This window comes from Pelmatolapia mariae, linkage group LG10_11 (genome assembly GCF_036321145.2).
Source record: "Pelmatolapia mariae isolate MD_Pm_ZW linkage group LG10_11, Pm_UMD_F_2, whole genome shotgun sequence".
NCBI classification, from domain to species: Eukaryota; Metazoa; Chordata; class Actinopteri; order Cichliformes; family Cichlidae; genus Pelmatolapia; species Pelmatolapia mariae.
In genome coordinates this window covers 62,906,661-62,924,251 of record NC_086236.1, presented here as the reverse complement: position 1 = coordinate 62,924,251, position 17,591 = coordinate 62,906,661, and the positions used below count along the sequence as shown (strand labels likewise).

Here is a 17,591-nt window from a genome sequence, read left to right as displayed (position 1 = left end):
CCTGTGTTATTTGTGCAATGATTGTTTTACATTACATTTTGATAAACATTTTTTTTAATCTAAGTTGGTTTGCTTAACCATAAAATATAATGTATTTAGGATACCTATTACCCTGCATGGTTTGAACAAATATTACAACAAGATTATTACAACAAAATTTAAAACACTCCAATTTGCTTTTCATTGGACTTTTCATTGGATGCAAGATTTGTGCTCCTAAGTGAACCGTTCTGCCCCATATGCTAATGTAAATGCTTCTACTGAATCATATCTTTGGCAATCATCATTTTAAGTTAATAAAATTTAGTCATGTACAAAATTATTAGACACAAAAGGTATTATTAGGACCATTATAGCAAGGTGGTATCTCTCATTTTTTAATACATCTCAACAATTCACTTTGCATCAGTGACTATGATTGCTTGTGTCTAACAATATAATTAATTACAAATTACAACTAACTTAATCGCTCAACTTTTAACTAGCCATCCACCGATAACAATACTGCACATACTAAATTAGTTTTCCTATACCTTTTGACTCAATGACAACCATTAAAGCCCAGACAACAAGTTTGAGGTAACATTATTTTTTGCTGTCTGAGGCCATTTAGGAGTGTGTAAATCAATTGGGTAAAGGTAGAAACTCAATTTTCGCATGTGGCAAAACTGAACTTCAATAAGAGCTCCTTCCGTTCTTGTATTGTATATCTCTCATTTATTGCCATTGTCCATAGAGCCATTCTTCTCGCTGTGTTCTGCTAAGTTTTTTCAGCCTGATTCAGGATTCCTTGAACATTGTGTTTTTTTTCTTGTGTTTCTATGTTGCGCACGTAAACATCAGACTTGAAACTGATTGGGTATATACTGTTTCCTTTCTCAGGAATGGGCTTTTTTTTTTCTTAGAACCTCACTGAATACTGCTTTTACCTCTTTCAGTTTGGATTACAATGGTGAATGTTGTCATACCTGTGTGGCTGATGCTGCCATTTTCAGTTGCCCATGTTTTGTTAGCGTTCCCATGTCACTGTGGTTAATGCTGTATCTGGTGATCCCATCTATACCATTGTCTCTAGTCACTGGCAGTGCCCCTGAAACATTGCTCAGCAGGCTCTTGCCCTGTGGGGAACACATTGTCACGGGAACACAGGAGTCATCCCAGTGCTGCAGCTCATGTTGTCCTTTCCTGGGAGTCGTCGGTCGTTGTAGGCGTGCATGTTGATCACTGCATCCGTCTTCACCATGACTGGAGGCTGAGGCTTGTGTTTCACCCGTCTCTCGCAGGTGAACGACAGTCTGATCTCGTCCACCATGGCACTGCACAAAGACCTCTGGGCAAAAAGGGAGGATGCGGAGAGGGCAGCGAGAAGGAGAAGAGGGGAAAGGGACGGGGGGTAAATGCCTTAGCTTTAAATTGTTCTGACAGCAGAGAGTGTCGGCAGTCTAAGGAGCACAAAATGGGTAAAAACATTTATGTTGGGTTAATTCTGGTATGTTTGCATTGTGTGCATGTGCATGGCTGTCAGCAATATCAAACTGCAACACCACCCCGCGTAGAGTTCACACAATTTATTGTTTCTGTGTCAAAAAAGTTTGGTGTGAGAACATGCAACTATATTCTTAACATGACTCAAATGAATGATTTACAACAGCAAAGGGGCTCATGATATTCTGACATCGCCAGTGACTAATAATGGATTACGTCTCTATGCTCCAATTTGCAATTATGCTTGTTAAAATAAGTAAATGTTGTGGTGTTATGGCCAAGTCCTCCTGGGGATTAGCCAAAGGCATGCAAATCCTTTTATAACATGTTTGAACGAAAAAGCCATGAATAGAGCACAGCTTTGGTTTAGCGGCTATATGGAACGCAGCAAAATAACAAAATGGCACATGCACCAACTTCTTAGCAAAAAGCAAGGTGAATCAAATACTAGTACAGTGTAATTAAATTAATTTCTAAATAATTTTCCATGCATACTTAAAAAAATATATTCTTCTGTTAATTTATGAGGACATATACCTGCTCACGTTCCGCAGTCTTCCGTAGTTTGTAGATGAATTCAGCAATTGCCACAAAAACAGATAGCACTAGGCCAGATGCCAGCACAATGAATATACCACCCAGGTTCTGGATACCCATGGGGCCTGTTTCGCGATGCCGTTCATCCAGGCAGCTGCTCCCACTCCACCACTTCTCCTTTAGCATGTGTAGGCGCCCATCCTCCAAGATGCTTAGGATTGCTATGGAGATTTTGTCTCTGTACGGAGAGCCTGGAAGCAACATAAGGCCTATTTTACTTTGGAAGAAACACCAGCTGGACTCTGTGATAATAAGGTTCATAAACATGCTGTGACACACTCTCACTAGTAGCTTAAAAAAAAAAAAGTTTTATGTTGCTGCCACTGAATAGTAATACCTCAACCTCCTTCTTCAAAAAGTAACACATAACTTTTGAAGACTTTTCAATTTTTATAACTTCTAGTCTCAAATATACTCGCTAGCCATTTAAAAGTCTTACCGAGGGGAGTGCCGATGCCGTAGCCTTTGCTGTCGATAAGTCCTCCCACCTGTGTCAGGTTACAGTTCCTTCTAGTGATGTAATCAATAGTGGTGGACTCCGTAATGAGGGCATAGTCTGACTTCAACACCCTCTGAATACCATCTTCAATAGACTTCACCAGTGATGTTCTTGGCCGGCTGCTCATAAAGGCCCACATCTTCTCAAAAGTAGAAACTCTAGATTTCTGTCAAGGATGAAAAGATGCAGTTTTTAAAAAGTGACTCATTTTAACAGTTCCCTAGCTGCAGGCGAGAGAAAGTAGCTAAAAAAAGTACAATGCTTCTGCCACTAAAAAAAAAAAATCAATTTTAAATAAATAAATTTCAGATGTTAGATGCCCAAGGTGTTAAATGTGGAAATACTGCTAACCATGAAATCTCTCTAGTCCCTCTGGAAGAAAAACTTAGGGGGATTTTTTCTCCTTCTTTTTAAAAAAAATTGAATAGAAAATGTCAGAGATGACACTTGTTCATTTACAACACTTAACAATACAGTTTCTTAGCTAGTGACCAAATAGATTTAAATGATTACCCATATCTTCTTTGTCACGAGATTAAAGGACAGTAAATTAAAGCTCTGTACATATCTGTCCTCATAAGTGCTACTGAAGCAGCAATAATAGACAGCCTTGCCATTAGTGTTACATCGGGCTATGTGGTATTTCATGCAATTTTCTAGGAGGTCACATTTATGCCATGTCTAATCCTAGATAATTACTATTTAAAGAGTATAAGCCATTTCAAATTGTGAAAGATGCCACTATAAGAAGCCCTCTAATATTGTTAACTGCAGTATAAGCACAATCTTGGCTGCTTAAAACTGAGATATGATAGTCTGATATTAAAACTTTAAAGTACCAATTAAGATGTATGGCAAATGCTGCCAAGTTGGCATCTTACCATATGGTAGCTTAGTACGGCTTATTTGTGTTACAGCAGTGTGTAAATCATGAATGACTCATAATAAAGAACGTCTCCCCATCTTTCCCCAGTGAACAATGGGAGCTACATCAGGCATTTTTTCAGCCTATCATTAGTAGGTGGTAATAGTCATAGACAGGCTCCTTAGTGCACTTGTTTTAATCCAATGGGCAGCTCATAAGATAAGTTCTGGCCTATAGTGGTTGACTCTTTTTCTATAGAAACGAAACATGTGCTACAACACTATTATAATTTCACGATCACGATTTAAAAGCTGTCTTATTCTGGATAAAGGTATAACTAGACTTAACTTGTGTTATAAATGTGTTGAAATAATCAGTCAAATCTTAAATTATACACAATCTCAATACAATCTTAATCCCCAAATGCTAGTAACAGAAATCATCTGGTGTCACAACCTTTTGGTAGCTTTTTTGACCTCAGTCCTCTGTATGTGCAGCACACAGCATGTGTGACTCCATCCAGAAAAAAGCTACGAACAGTTGAATATATTTTTCTAAATAAGTTTAGGACCAAATGCATCCATTTGCAGAGGCTTTATCTGCTCCCTGGTCTCATCAGTATTTATCATGCTTCTCTGCCTCATTGAGTTAACATCATTAAGCCTTTCTGTAAGAGCAAGTGGGTGCAGAGGGCACGTGAGTCTCGGATAATTATACACCTGTGTCTCCTATTTATGATGCAATAATCACAACCGTGATTTATCAAAATATTGAAACTGATCAAAAATAACAGTTTTACATTGGAAAAAGTTACAGAAATACAGATTATTTCTGCATACATGGTAAACTGGGATTATGGTGATACTCCTTTACATAAGCAAAATGCAATTCCATACATCATCAGCACATCAATATTGTTTTCGATGTAAACATTATCAACAAAAAATATGCATAAATCAAACTCTACAGTGAAGACTAAAGTATTCATAAACTAAAATACAGGATTTGCAGGGCAACAAAAAAAAAACTAGGGCAGGCAGATGCCTTGAAAAAGTATTCTTTTTTTTTCTTTATTCCAATTGAATATCATAATCTTATGGACGTGTCTTCAATAGAAATGTGCAGTGTTTTCATTTTCTTACTCCGAGAAACTGTAACTCTGTTACATGTGTTATTCAGCACCACAGCAGCAGAAGCATCTGAAGCAAAGCTCAAAATAATGAAATAAAGTCAAGACCCTTCAGGCAATCGCTGAAACTTCGGAATAAAAAACATCATCTGGAACACATCAAACGGTGTAGAGAAGTGGAGAAACTAAAAAGAAAAAAAAGCCTTTGCTGTGGGAATTAAAATGTAACTGAATTTATATGTGTAATATAATTCTGATAATAATACTACCATTTGTACCTTGAAGAAAGACATCGTTGCACCATCTTTGACCACGCCGTACTCGATTTTGGTCTGCTTGGCAATGTCGTCAGCTGAGTCCACAGGTGAATCCATTCTTTCCACAGTGAGAAAAGCTGCTAAATTAGCTGTATAGGATGATATGATGATGAGCGTGAAGAACCACCAGATCCCACCAATTATCCTGGTCGACAGGGCTTTGGGCATCAATTCTGAGCCTGTAGGCAACGCAGAGTGAGAGACTATTAAACAATTAGCTAGATACAATTGTACATGCCAACAGTGTAACTGAATAAAACAAATGCAGTGACATGACCATGCATTTTTGTTAATTGGTCTGCAAGTGTTTTTGGCAGTGCCACTAGTGTTGATCAAAGTACTGTCAGTGAGGAAATGGAAACTGATGCGCGCTTGGCAGGTTAGCCACACTCTAAGCTTAGAATTCAAAAATGGCAGATCAGATCAGTAAAACTGTATGGTGCTTAGAGTTTTACATTATTTTTATTTATTTATTTTTTCAAGCAAGATGAAAATGAAATAATTGATGTGTTTGATTGTGTTCAGTCATCAATATTTTCTTAGAAGTCAGCTTTGGTAAAGCAGCTGCAAAAGAACTTAATCTGTGAAAACATAGGATATGAAATCTTATGAAAAGCTTATTTATTTATACCCTCATGGCATTTCATAACTTATCATTTCTATACATTGAGGTATTGTGTCAAATCATCGACACCAGTATACAAATGAGAAGAAAATAAAGGTAAGCTATAATACCTAGCCAGACTGACAGTGCACCTCTGCATCAACCTCGACTTTGAGTGGTCCTCTGCTGAGTAATACTATGTTTACAATGGCTCACTGACTGGTGTTAAAGTTACTTTATATCTCATCTCTGACAACCTTTAAAATACCCTTGTGCTTTGTGCACTCTGTTACTTTACTGAGAAGATTTACGAGGGCAATTCTGAAGAGTAACAAGCCCACAGAAGAGGGGCAGAGTGGTCAGCTCTTTAACCTCTTCTACCAAATTTGATTGGATTTGTCCTTTGTGGTCTGACAAAGACTCTGCGTGGTTACAAACAAGGAAAGACAGTAGCATCCTTTAATTCACTATGACTTCAGAGATGGAAGATCCAGATGCATTCTCTTGTTGCACTAAAAATGAAGTGAAGCAACGTGTAACTCAATTGAATTCCACACTATAAAGCGCTGCTGTCAGCAGGGAGCAGTATATGGTGCTGCATCAGAAACTCTAATAAATACAAAAAGCAGATCAGTCATGTAGTGCCAGGGAAATAAAATGGTGTCAATATACCATACAGTTCTTTGAAGAAGGTCTCTTGTAAACTGAGGAAATAACAAAGTACTTTCTGGGAGAACAATACAGATCCTATGAGTAGCCAGCGCTTCACATCTTGGTGTCCAGGAGCTACACTGCCTTTTCTGACATTTCAGACATTTTTCCTTTTTTAGTGATCAATTAACAAAGTAACAGATGAAACAATGTGTGTATTGATTAATATTTTACTATCTTGCAACAAAACATTTTACTTCTGGCTACAGTAGCTTTCTCTTGCATCCAGTATATATCTAATGCTAAGCTAATTAGCATTATGTCATTATTATTTTTTTCTAAACTTTCTCAGAAGAAATGTTGATTTGGTTATTTCCATAACCAATTAAGGTATTTCTAAAAATGAGTATATTACAAACAGTGTATATTATGTTTAACAAGCAGAAAAAATGATTTTAAACTAGTTAGCTAACCTAGCTAAAGCAATAACCAATAGCCTATTAACCTTTAGCTGAAATAAAAATTCACTGTCCCTTGATGTATACATTTTCCAGTAAATAGCGGTGAAACTTCTCGTATTATATTGCATACTCTCAAAAGAAAATATCATATTTTACAAGTTCAAAGTTAACTCATAAAGGCTTTTTAGGCGAGAGAGACTAAAAATGTTTAAGATTTTCCTTAATATCTCACAGACTGCTTCCAAAACACTAGCAATGTTTTGATAAAATGAACATACATGTGCACTAACTACAGGTGAAGTTGATATCTTTTCACTAATAAGGACAAGACTATAATATTTATTTTAATGCAATAGGCCACTGAAAAAATACATCAAACTAACCCATTAGGCTATGTCTCAAACAGGAGTAGTCAGCAAAATAATTACATTGCTGTAGTACTATAATAATTTATCTTTAAAAAAAAAATGTTTAGCCTATATACTTTCAATTTAATATAGATTTTGAGTACTGCAAGCTATAACTTCAAGCTATAACTTACTGAAATACACTGATGACTGTGACATTACAGATGTTTAATCTGGTAATTAAAATAAACTGACAATACAGCATCCAATCATTTGGATATATTTATTTGTGTAATGCATTATATAGCATTTATATTGATATATTTTTGTTATTATAAAATAAAAAAATAATTCAATTTAAATGTATATTTATCAAAATATTTTCATTTTCTCATGGTAAGGTATGTCATCATCACAGACAAGCATGGTGCCTACAATTGTAAATGTTAAAACATGTCACAGTTGCATCTTCTTACTATTGCATCAGATCTCTCCTATTGCACATTATAAAGTTCTTATCGCCGACACAGCAAAGCAAATTCTTGCTCACTAAAGCATTTGATTTGCTATACTTTGCTAATTCCACTTAAATGTGAGCAATAACAATACTTCAAAAACTACGGTCATCGCTTAATATTGAAAAAAAATAGCCCGGCTGATTTTTGAACGTTAATTTGCACTGAATTATGTAAAAATTGTAGTGTTGCATTTTTAAGTCGTAAGATTATGCATTATGCAGTACTAGTTTCGGTTGCTCTCTTGTTCACAAGAGGTCGCCACAGCAGGTAGCTCCGGATTTTTGATTTTTTTTTTTTCCTGATGCAACCCTACAGGGATTTGCATCTCCTGCCGGAATGGAACTAGAAATCTTTCACTTGTTATTGAATGTGTAAAGGTCTGCATTATAGAAGCATTTTGATTCTGTATTAATTTTATAATGTTAGGAGTTCTATATCATGTTGAATGAAGTCTTTCTATTTTGAAATAGTTGTTTAAGTTGTAAAAGGATTTTTTCCTTGTTTTGTAGGTTAATGCATGATAAATATGCCATCTCTATAGCTACTACTAACATCTCAGCATACATTCATCAAAACACAATAATTAAGAAGTCTCTTTGACAGTATGATGTTATTTTCTTCTCAATAAACGAACAGATTGCTTTCCATCTAATAATGCCTTTTGAGTTGTCATCCTTGGGGGCGGGGAGAGAGTTTCTCTTTGAATTTAGAAATGCATCGTGCTAAGTATGATGCACCTGGTTTTCTGGAGTGTTTCTTCCCGCAAGCAATGTCTCACCTCAACACTAGCACTCGGCTTTCCCATGAGAATAGTTACCTGCACTTAGCATTCTCTTCTACGGAGTCAGACAAAAACTCCTTTTCCAAGCTTGAGGCTTTTACTTTTACTTAATTGGTTTAAAATAAGGACACTTGCGAATGGAAATGTTTGTTCCATTGCACGCAAAGTAGGCTAAGTAAATTTTGATGCCATTCTAAAAAAAAAAATAAGATACAAAAAAAAAAATACAAGGACATTGCTCCAGTTTCTCAACCAGAGTGAGAGAAACCCACCTCAATGTAATAATGTGTAAATAACAAAATAAAGAATGTTATATTTAAAATCTTAAAACAAAAAATCATGGTAAAAATACATTCACAATCCTATCTATATTATGCAGGGGAGATGTGCTTTAATTAATAAAGAAACGATGTCATCTCAAATATCAGAAACTCCATTGCAGTGCTTATTTTGCAGAAACCAGTTTGCAAGAAATGATCACACATGTTGTGAGCAAAAACCTACCGAGACCCCAGGAACACATCTGAAGCACACAAAGTGTTTGCTTTTGCACCTCCTCATATTTTATGTTCTTTGTGTTGTCTAGGACACCTCCCTCCCACAGACAAGCTGGTAGATTTTTTTGGATTTTCTCAAACACGTCCATTTGCATTTTAAACATGTCAAGGAAATGGCTTCCGTCTCAGCTGCTGTCACTGTGTTTGGCAGACAAGCAAGGGAAGTCTGTTTATGTGACACAGACAAAATATAACTCGCTGCAGATCCCACCGTGCAGCATGTGTGCAAGGTACCATAGCACAAATGTGTGTCACCGCATCCCAGAATCAGTCTGCGTCGTCGCTTTTTTTCACGTCGATGCATTAAATGTTGAAATATAGGTTTGACTGTACCTCTTTAAAAATTCACGGAGAAACAGTTATTGGAACACTAACCTTATATTAACTTGATATCCTGGTGTGAAGAAATTTATTCAATGAACTATGAAGAGCTGATTAGCAGCAGACGCAGCTCTAGTCAGCTTCAGCAGGCTAAATAAGAAGAACTGGAGCTGAGGCATTTACAGACAACACTCCATGAATTATAATGAAAAATTCTCCCCAGTTTAGTTTAATAATATAGGCTACTAACTAGCTCATTTTGTTTTGATTTTCTTTCTCCTCTCCCTTCCAGCCCACTGGTGCTATACTCATAGCCCTCTGTCTGCACCAGCAAATTGGCAGAGCTGCTATGCAGTTTCACAAGAGTGCCGCCGAATTTCTGTGCTTAATGAATTGCTGAATGTGTTTGCTATCCTTACGGGCAAAGATCCACTGCCGAGTCTCACTAAGCCTCCTTGATTTGTCTTGTTACACTGAGGTTAAACATTTTTGTTACGTCGGTCTTTTTCTCCACAGTTGACTTCATTATGTTATTTCTGGGCCTTTATTTGCCTACCTATCCCTTTCAGGGACACCTAGCAATTGCCTAACAGCAAACACTTATTTATATCCCTCTTCTTTTACTTAATAATATTACATCGACAATACGCTTTTTGATCTGACACTAAAATATATGATGACTGAGTTCAAAATTATAAGGCATCAACAGTGACATAAGTTGGTGGGCTACTTGTTGGACGGTTATAATTGAAGCATATGGATTCTCTACACCCGGCCACTCTCAGCGCAAGCCAAGCGGTGCTGAACACGTCACAGCAGCCAGTTCGAGCATAGCTGACAGCTGGCATTTGTCAAACATGTTCCTCAACTTACCCTTTGCGTCCTCAACATTCAGAAAGCTCTTGAGCAGGGCCAGTGACTGTGTAACGTGGAAATAAATGCAACGATGTTTTCCACCCTTACCCGCCAATCTCTGACAAGTGCCTGGCACCTACTCTTCCCTTTTTAAACAGCAGGTAGGTGACAACAGCTTCCCTTTGTCATGTAAGACTGAGCTCGGCAGTTGTTCTTGACAGGTAAATGTCTTATGAAACAGTCACGGAATGGAAATCATGGAGCTTGTCAGTTAAAGAGGCAGAAAGTGGGAGCTGGTGGTGAAGAGAAAAGGAGGGTGGGGGTGACAGGATTGTTTCTGACAGGAAAGAGGATGTGTGCGCCGCCTTACCTTGTTGCATTAAGGAACCAACTCCAAACCAGAAGCTGTTGAGCAGGGTAAAGTTGTTCTCCACCACATCTGATCCAGGATTACAAGGATGGGCGTCATACCATTCGTATGGACTGAATCTGGGATTAAGAGACGTTGGAAAGGAGTCAAAAACCTTTACCAGTCACAAGATCAAAGAACAATAGTATTATATCTTTTTCATCATTCTTGAACAATGTTGAATAGCACTGCTCTTTCAGAGTTTCATCTTTGGTTTAGAGTAAAAGAGCTAATGATGCATTAGGCAGCAACTCTACAAGCACTACTTAAAGCACGATTAATTGATTATTAGCAGCAAATTAAGCTGTAAATACTACCTTGGACTGATTATTAGCCTCTAAGGTTGATCTGGTGAACATATAAGTAAACATCTGTCAAGCTGAGGAGCAACACCAATAATCAATTAATTCATTAATCTAGAATTTTGTCTCCGTCATCTGCCTTAACTCTGGGTAGTAACTGTACAGCTAGTTTTAGGCCTTTTCTTCCACTAAGAATAGCTCTCTGATAGTCTTTTAGTAATACAAAGGAATAATGCAAGCAATAAATTTGTGGGCTTTAACACAAAAACAATGAGTTACAACAACAAAGCTGAGTCACTCTGGGGGACTCCGGAGTCGGTCGGTTATTTTGGCCATGAACACGGCCATAATGTCTGGGCAAAATATGTATAATATAGTTTATATGCAGTAGCTGGAATGGTTTTATAGGTGCAAAAACTTTGTCAAACTATTATCAAATGTCACATCAAAAATTTAAATACACTGGTCCTAGTTTTTTAAGCCTTACCTCTGGAAGCCCCCTTGACTTTTTCCAACATGCTTTGTAGTTAAAGGTGACGATTGAAGCATTAAAATACAATTTTTCAGAGGGTGTAAAATGTCATGTTTTAGAATGTGAGGAATAAGGACCCCTGTTAAAGTCACATGAAAGCATAAAGCATGCAACTTTCCATATCTGTGACACCCACCCTCCACCCCATGCAACTTTACTGCACAGGAGTACAGAAGTATTAAAAGTATTAATATTAACTATATTTTATTCTGGTGTGCTCGTGGCAAGAATTGTGTCATCATTACCCCGACGTGTCTTATTTGCTAATGTGGCAGAATATGGCAGAAGACATAATGAGTAACTAAAACAGTCCACTGACTCTCCTATACTGAATATTTGGTTGTATATTTTCTGTTCTGAAGGGATATGGCAGGAATAATCTAGAAAGATTGAATTAACTAGAATGTATATTATAAAAAGACTAATAGACTTCAATCTAATTACACAGCGCAGAAATATTTTCTAATATGTCAGCAATCTATTTTAATCTGAGGGCGAACTGAACCGATGGTTAATCATGAAATAGACAGAGGCTTTTCCAGGCGTCATTCATTAATTCTAGTCTTATTTAAGCATCCAGATATATGAACTGATGAACATTAAAAAACTGTATTTGCCCACTGTGATCTTGCCTAAGTGTTGTTTCACATAGACTAAAATGACAACAGCCACATATACTCACCAGTGTTACTATCTTTAAGTGTTTCCATTAGCATTCGCGACTCATCTGCCCTTAATAACATTTGCAGACATCAAAGAGGCCTTGGGCAGCTGTTGTACAAATGTGGTGCTCTCTAACATTTTAATGAATTCCTTCAGTCTCATTTTGTTTTACTTTAATGTTAAATTGAAAGCCTTGGCCATGTAATATGTGATAGAGGCTCGGAAAATAGGAGAGATTTTCACAGCCAAAATACACATGAACAGGACTTAAACAGGACACAAATGAGGAAAACCAGAATGCCTTTTTTCATTATTTCAGAGCAACTCCTACATAGGCAATGTGAGAGCACTGATTCAATCCTCCTGATTTCTCTGCTAATGTCTAAAAAGGTTGTGCTGTCAACCAGAGCCATAAGCATGTTTCAGACTTCATGCTTACAATGCAGCAGCCTACATGCAGTAGAGTGATGCTGCGGAACAAGGTACTGTGCATTTAACAGAACTCTCCCGGGTAGGGACTGCAAACAACAGTTTTTTGGATTCATTCAATACATTATGTGTTGCTGATATATGTTATTAGATTTGCTGGTTGCGATTTTAGTAAAAAGGGAAACTCTAATACAACTTCTTTTTTTTTTGCATTCTCCTGTGGCCATACTTCCACTTGATGTGGACTTTTTGATCATGTTTTTTCACTGTAGTTGGAGGGTAGCCAAGCAAAAGTGTACTGACGACACAGTGGCTGAAGTATTAGAGATTTTGGTCTCACTTTGTCATATGTGTGCCTTCTTCAGCTAAATGCACATGTCCCAAATAACCATTAATTTTCCACCACTACAAATGCAGAAAGCGACTATAGGTTCTGCTTTTCACAGTGTTTGTTAATGTGGCTATAAGGAAAAATAGACCTCATTTCTACACGACCAAGAATGTAGTTAGACCAACTGCATACCCATAGAAATAATGACCTGGACACAGCTTGGCAATTAAACATAACAAAGCAAAAGCCTCATTTTTGCATTCACAAACATTAGCTTGCTAAATATATACTACTCCAGCACAGTTTTGAACTTTTTTTGTCAATTTTGTCTGTTAAAATGTTAGTGCTGCCAGTTATTAAATTACATCTATTTTCAGACTATAATAACAGCACTCCCTGTTGTCTGTGAATGATTTCAGTCTGGATCATTGGAGGACCAAATCAGCATCTGTGATTTATTCCATGTGGCAAGCAAAGCTTACCCAAAGACATGTCTTGCAATTAGCTCTAAATAAAGTTGATCTCATAGGAAGCACAGAAATACCAGGACTAACTAGACAAGAAAAAAAAAGACAACACACGCTGATATGCAAAATGATTTAATGTAGCACATTTAATCTAAATACACCTTTGTGGTTCTAAAATTATAACCTAGAAGAGGATTGTAACATTTTTTTAACAACAGTCTATATTTTTTTATTTAATTCCCACAAAAGGACCAAGTTCTTAGTGAAAATCTAACTGTTTTAAAATCAACACATATATTGTGTTGATTCCAATCTTTGCCTACAAACGCTGGATTTTGTGGTTTAGAGATTTGTCTTTAGGCAAGAGAAGTAAATCTTATTGAAAGTGAGACTGGCTCATGAAAATGAAGGAACAGGTCACCCAGTGCAAAAATGTGTTTTCTTTAAAAACAACAGAGCTCCTCAGCACAGAGGAATAAACTATAAAAGGCTTTGGAAACACAGGTAATCATTCTTAGTAGGATCTGTGTTTTGTCAGGTAATGGTCTTTAGTGGATTTTTGAATGGATATCACTAGTCAGATCCTTTGGATATCTCTGCATAATAAATGTAAAGGGATCAAGAAGCCACATTATCTTTACATATTGAATATGTTGTGTAAAACCACACACTGCTCATCCACATCAACAAGTTACAGAGATTTTCAGATTTATTGGTGAGGAAATGTTTTTTCTTCAGATGTATTATCTTCAGGTTTTAAATGTCCGAGGCAAAAATATTCAGTCTTTACATCCTCTCAAATCATCTCTAATTTTAATATATAGGCGATTTTTTTTCCAGCACAGTGTTACAGCATAGTTTATATGCTATTTATCTGTGGATAAATAAGTAATCCGTCACATCATAAGTATTGTATTTCATATATTTATAAGATGTTTATTCTATTTATCTGCCTAATATTGATGACAATACACTGACACAAATGTCCAGGGTTTGAAATGGCCTATTTGTGCTTGGAGTAGCCCCTCTCTGTTTTCTGCTGTCTGCTTTATGCTCAATTATGACGCACTTTTAGGGATGCGACTCAGCTATCTAGGCCAGCCTTCAAAAACTTGATGCAACAATTTAAGATGATTTTGTACTTATGCGAAGCCACTCCAGAATTTGTTTGGTCTCACAACAGCAAATGAGGATAGAGGAGTGCAGCTGTTTGCTCTCAAGCCCCTGAACTCCTTTCAGTGCTCGCTTTTCTATAACTTCCTCAAGCACCACTTTGCATGAGAAGCAGCAGGAAATACAGACAATGACACTAAAAAGATATTCATCATATTCATGACCAAAAAAAGATAAAAAATTTACAAGTGAGATACTTCTCACCCAATCAAACAGATAATCTCCCTCCATTAAAGCTGTGACTGACTTGTACCAGCCTGGAAGTTCATTATTTATAATATATGTAAATGCTGGTGATCAACTATAAATAGCCCACTCTGATGCAATTTTACATCAGGTGTATATATTCTTTTCTTTTTGCATGGCTGAATATGACGATTATATATATTTTTTCTTATTTTAGCTCGAGGCGAAATGAGTACTTTTTGAAGGGTTGGTTCAAGATGCTTTGCCAATTCCAAAGACAACACACAGGAAACAAGAAATTGCCCTCTGAATAGGACTTTGCAACTCAACTGGAGGTTTTTGTATTCCTCCCCAACTGCTGCGCTGAAGAGAGCCCATGCAGACAAAACTGCCTTGATCACTACCCAGCAACTAACGCAGTATGATGAACTGGCTTGGGTACTCGAACCCCAGTCTGTAATGATAGAGTAAATTACTGTCTACTGAAAGACCTCACAGAGAAATAGCATGTAACTTTTGCACTTACCTGGCAATGACAAAAAGGACACAGCTAACACCCAGGTAGGCCAGGAGGATGTAGACCCATATGTCGGGAGTCATGGGGTTCAGGAAGGAGAAGAAGCCATTGTTGGTAGTATTGGGTTTGCGATACAAGATGCTGATGCCCATGCTCATGAAAGGCTTGGAGAAGTCGATGAATTTTTCACGTACATAAGTGATGGTGAGAGGAGCAACTGCCAAGTCTGCTCTCTGTATTAGGGGAAAAAACCACAAAATTTATATAGATATATATTGACTATATCAAGTTAACAAAGATACCACTCACTGTCTGACAGTAATGTTACAGCATAACTAAGATCCAGTTGTGACACTAGCAATTATGTACTGGGAGGTCACAATAGGTGAAGTGTGGAGGCATGGTTGGAAGGTTGCGTTGCATCATCCAAGATGATGAAGTGAATGTAATACATTTCTCTTATTCCCCTCCTGCCTTCATAGATTGGAAAAAAAAAGTAGACACATTTTCCCAATAGATGAAACGGGGTCCCATTTATGAGGCTTTATATAGTGTCACAAGAATGACATATGACACCATACAGCATTATGCAGTGAACAAGGCTGAACATGTCGGGATGAGGTGCAGTCACCTATTATATGTGTATGACTACATATTCTGGATGTTACCATTTGTATTGACAGCCCCCACTGCTCTCCTGCACCATGGCTGGACAGGAGGTTAATGAAACCAGCTGCTTAGTTCACGCTCGAATACCTCTTTCCTCCAAGAAACGACACAGCTCACAAGGGGAGGCTTTCTTTACTTTCTACATACTGAGCAGTGGGAGAGAACCAGAGTTTGCTCATACATCAGTTCACCGTACAGCTTTTTAAAAATAAAATTAGTTCTCGTGTTTGCTTTGGAACTTTATGCAAAACTTTAAGACCTAGCCCTATGTGAATTAAACCTGCTAAACCTGTGCAAACCTAATGAAATGAAAATTACCCAAACCCATTCGACTTCTCTGTTCTTGGAACTCATCTATTATATAGCATGCTCTGTGGTATGTTTGCTGATAGTTGATACCGTAAAACATGCGTCTTTTATTCCAAGTTGTCCTTTAAAGACCCTGGGGCTGTTCTCAACATGAATTAAATTTTCTCTGTGTCCTAGGCAGCTCTTCTATCAGATTCGTATGATAACTACCATGTCGCAGTAAATAAAGGTTAGAATGACAACATTTTCCCTTTGCACTGCGGATTACATACTCCTGCAGTCCACGCCATGGTAGTTAAATGCACAGTGGCGTTTTCTGAAGAGACAGAAAAATGGGAAAACCAGCGTATCATGCTGTGTATCAGCTGTTTCTCTTAAACTATTCAAATTTGTAGATCACACACTGCTTCCTCTCTTCTCTACTGCCTTGAACCAACCTGCCACTCAACCGTAAAGTCAGCCAGCATGCGATTCCACAGATCCCTATGGAGGGCTAATATACATGCCGCCTGTCCTTGTTCTGCTTTGTGCTTACCAACACAAACTGGGCACAAGCAAGATAACCTGATAGTGCCCTGCTATGTGCCACATGGCTTGGTGTTATCTTGGTTTGCAGATGGTGGGCGTCGTGGTGTTCTCTACCTAACAGCCTCGAGGATTCATAAAGTTACAACCATTATGATCTACATGTTTACAGCCCACTGAATGTACATAACAGTCTTAGTCTGTAACTATTTATAATTTTGCAAATGAATAAATATAACACACTAAAAGGTTATTGACTAGTAATAACTGAACAACCAATATTTTATTTCTTGATCAAACACTTGGATGTAGTTTTTAGTACCAAATATCTGCATTTTATAGCGGGTTATAAGGATTGCACAGGAGGGACATATGTTGCTGCCATGTTGACCTTTTTTTTTTCTTAATTACGGATGCACTGATAATTGGTTGCAGCAAACGTCCTTGTTAGCTGCCACCAGCCTATCTGCAAATAAAATGATGTTTTCTGATGGCAGTGGCTGATGTTTATCTCTTGTGTCACATCAATTTCACGCTCACTGTATTTTTAAAGATAGTGCGTAAAGCTGAATGGGTTTAAAAAAAAGTTGATTTATGTTCATCATGAAGTTTTCTTTGTTTCCCGTGCACGGAAAAAGTGAGAAAAATAAATAGATCCATGTCTGCTTCTGGTCAAACTGTTTGGTTTTTTTTTTTTTTTCAAACGTGACTATCAATATGGGCTCTGAATTTCACAGTTGGTGCATCTCTGCCTTTTATGAAATATTTAGAGCTGATAGAAGTGCATACTGTGTGTTGCTTCAGTAGAGTGGGTTCTAATTGCAGAAACCCCCTCCTCTGAACTATGCAATGGTTACTGAAGATAACAGGCGGCAATTTCTGATATAGGAATGCTGAGGGAAGATAACACATACGGTATGCCTAGCCACTTTTACATGCATTTAAAAAACTGCTGGTGGAAAATAAATGCACAGTGAAATACATACAAAGCACATGGGCATAGATGTACCTCTTATACAGTACAATGTAGTCTTGAAATATACAAAGGGTTAATTATGAGGCAGGGATGGTGTAATCAAGAAACTGTCACTT

At 37.4% G+C, this 17,591-nt stretch overlaps 1 protein-coding gene across 2 annotated transcripts in view; it reads right to left on the bottom strand.

The window, feature by feature from the left end:
- Positions 1-864: 864 nt before the first annotated feature.
- Positions 865-17,591, bottom strand: part of grik3 (glutamate ionotropic receptor kainate type subunit 3) — a 91,711-nt gene continuing 74,984 nt past the window's right edge. For both annotated transcript variants that reach the window (XM_063486200.1, XM_063486201.1), the window contains 6 exons: positions 15,006-15,229; positions 10,358-10,476; positions 4,854-5,071; positions 2,522-2,747; positions 2,023-2,273; positions 865-1,328 (listed from right to left, as the gene is read on the bottom strand). In XM_063486200.1, coding sequence (XP_063342270.1) covers positions 963-1,328; positions 2,023-2,273; positions 2,522-2,747; positions 4,854-5,071; positions 10,358-10,476; positions 15,006-15,229 — 1,404 coding nt within the window. In that variant the 3' untranslated portion in view covers positions 865-962. The remainder of the gene's footprint in view (positions 1,329-2,022; positions 2,274-2,521; positions 2,748-4,853; positions 5,072-10,357; positions 10,477-15,005; positions 15,230-17,591) is intronic.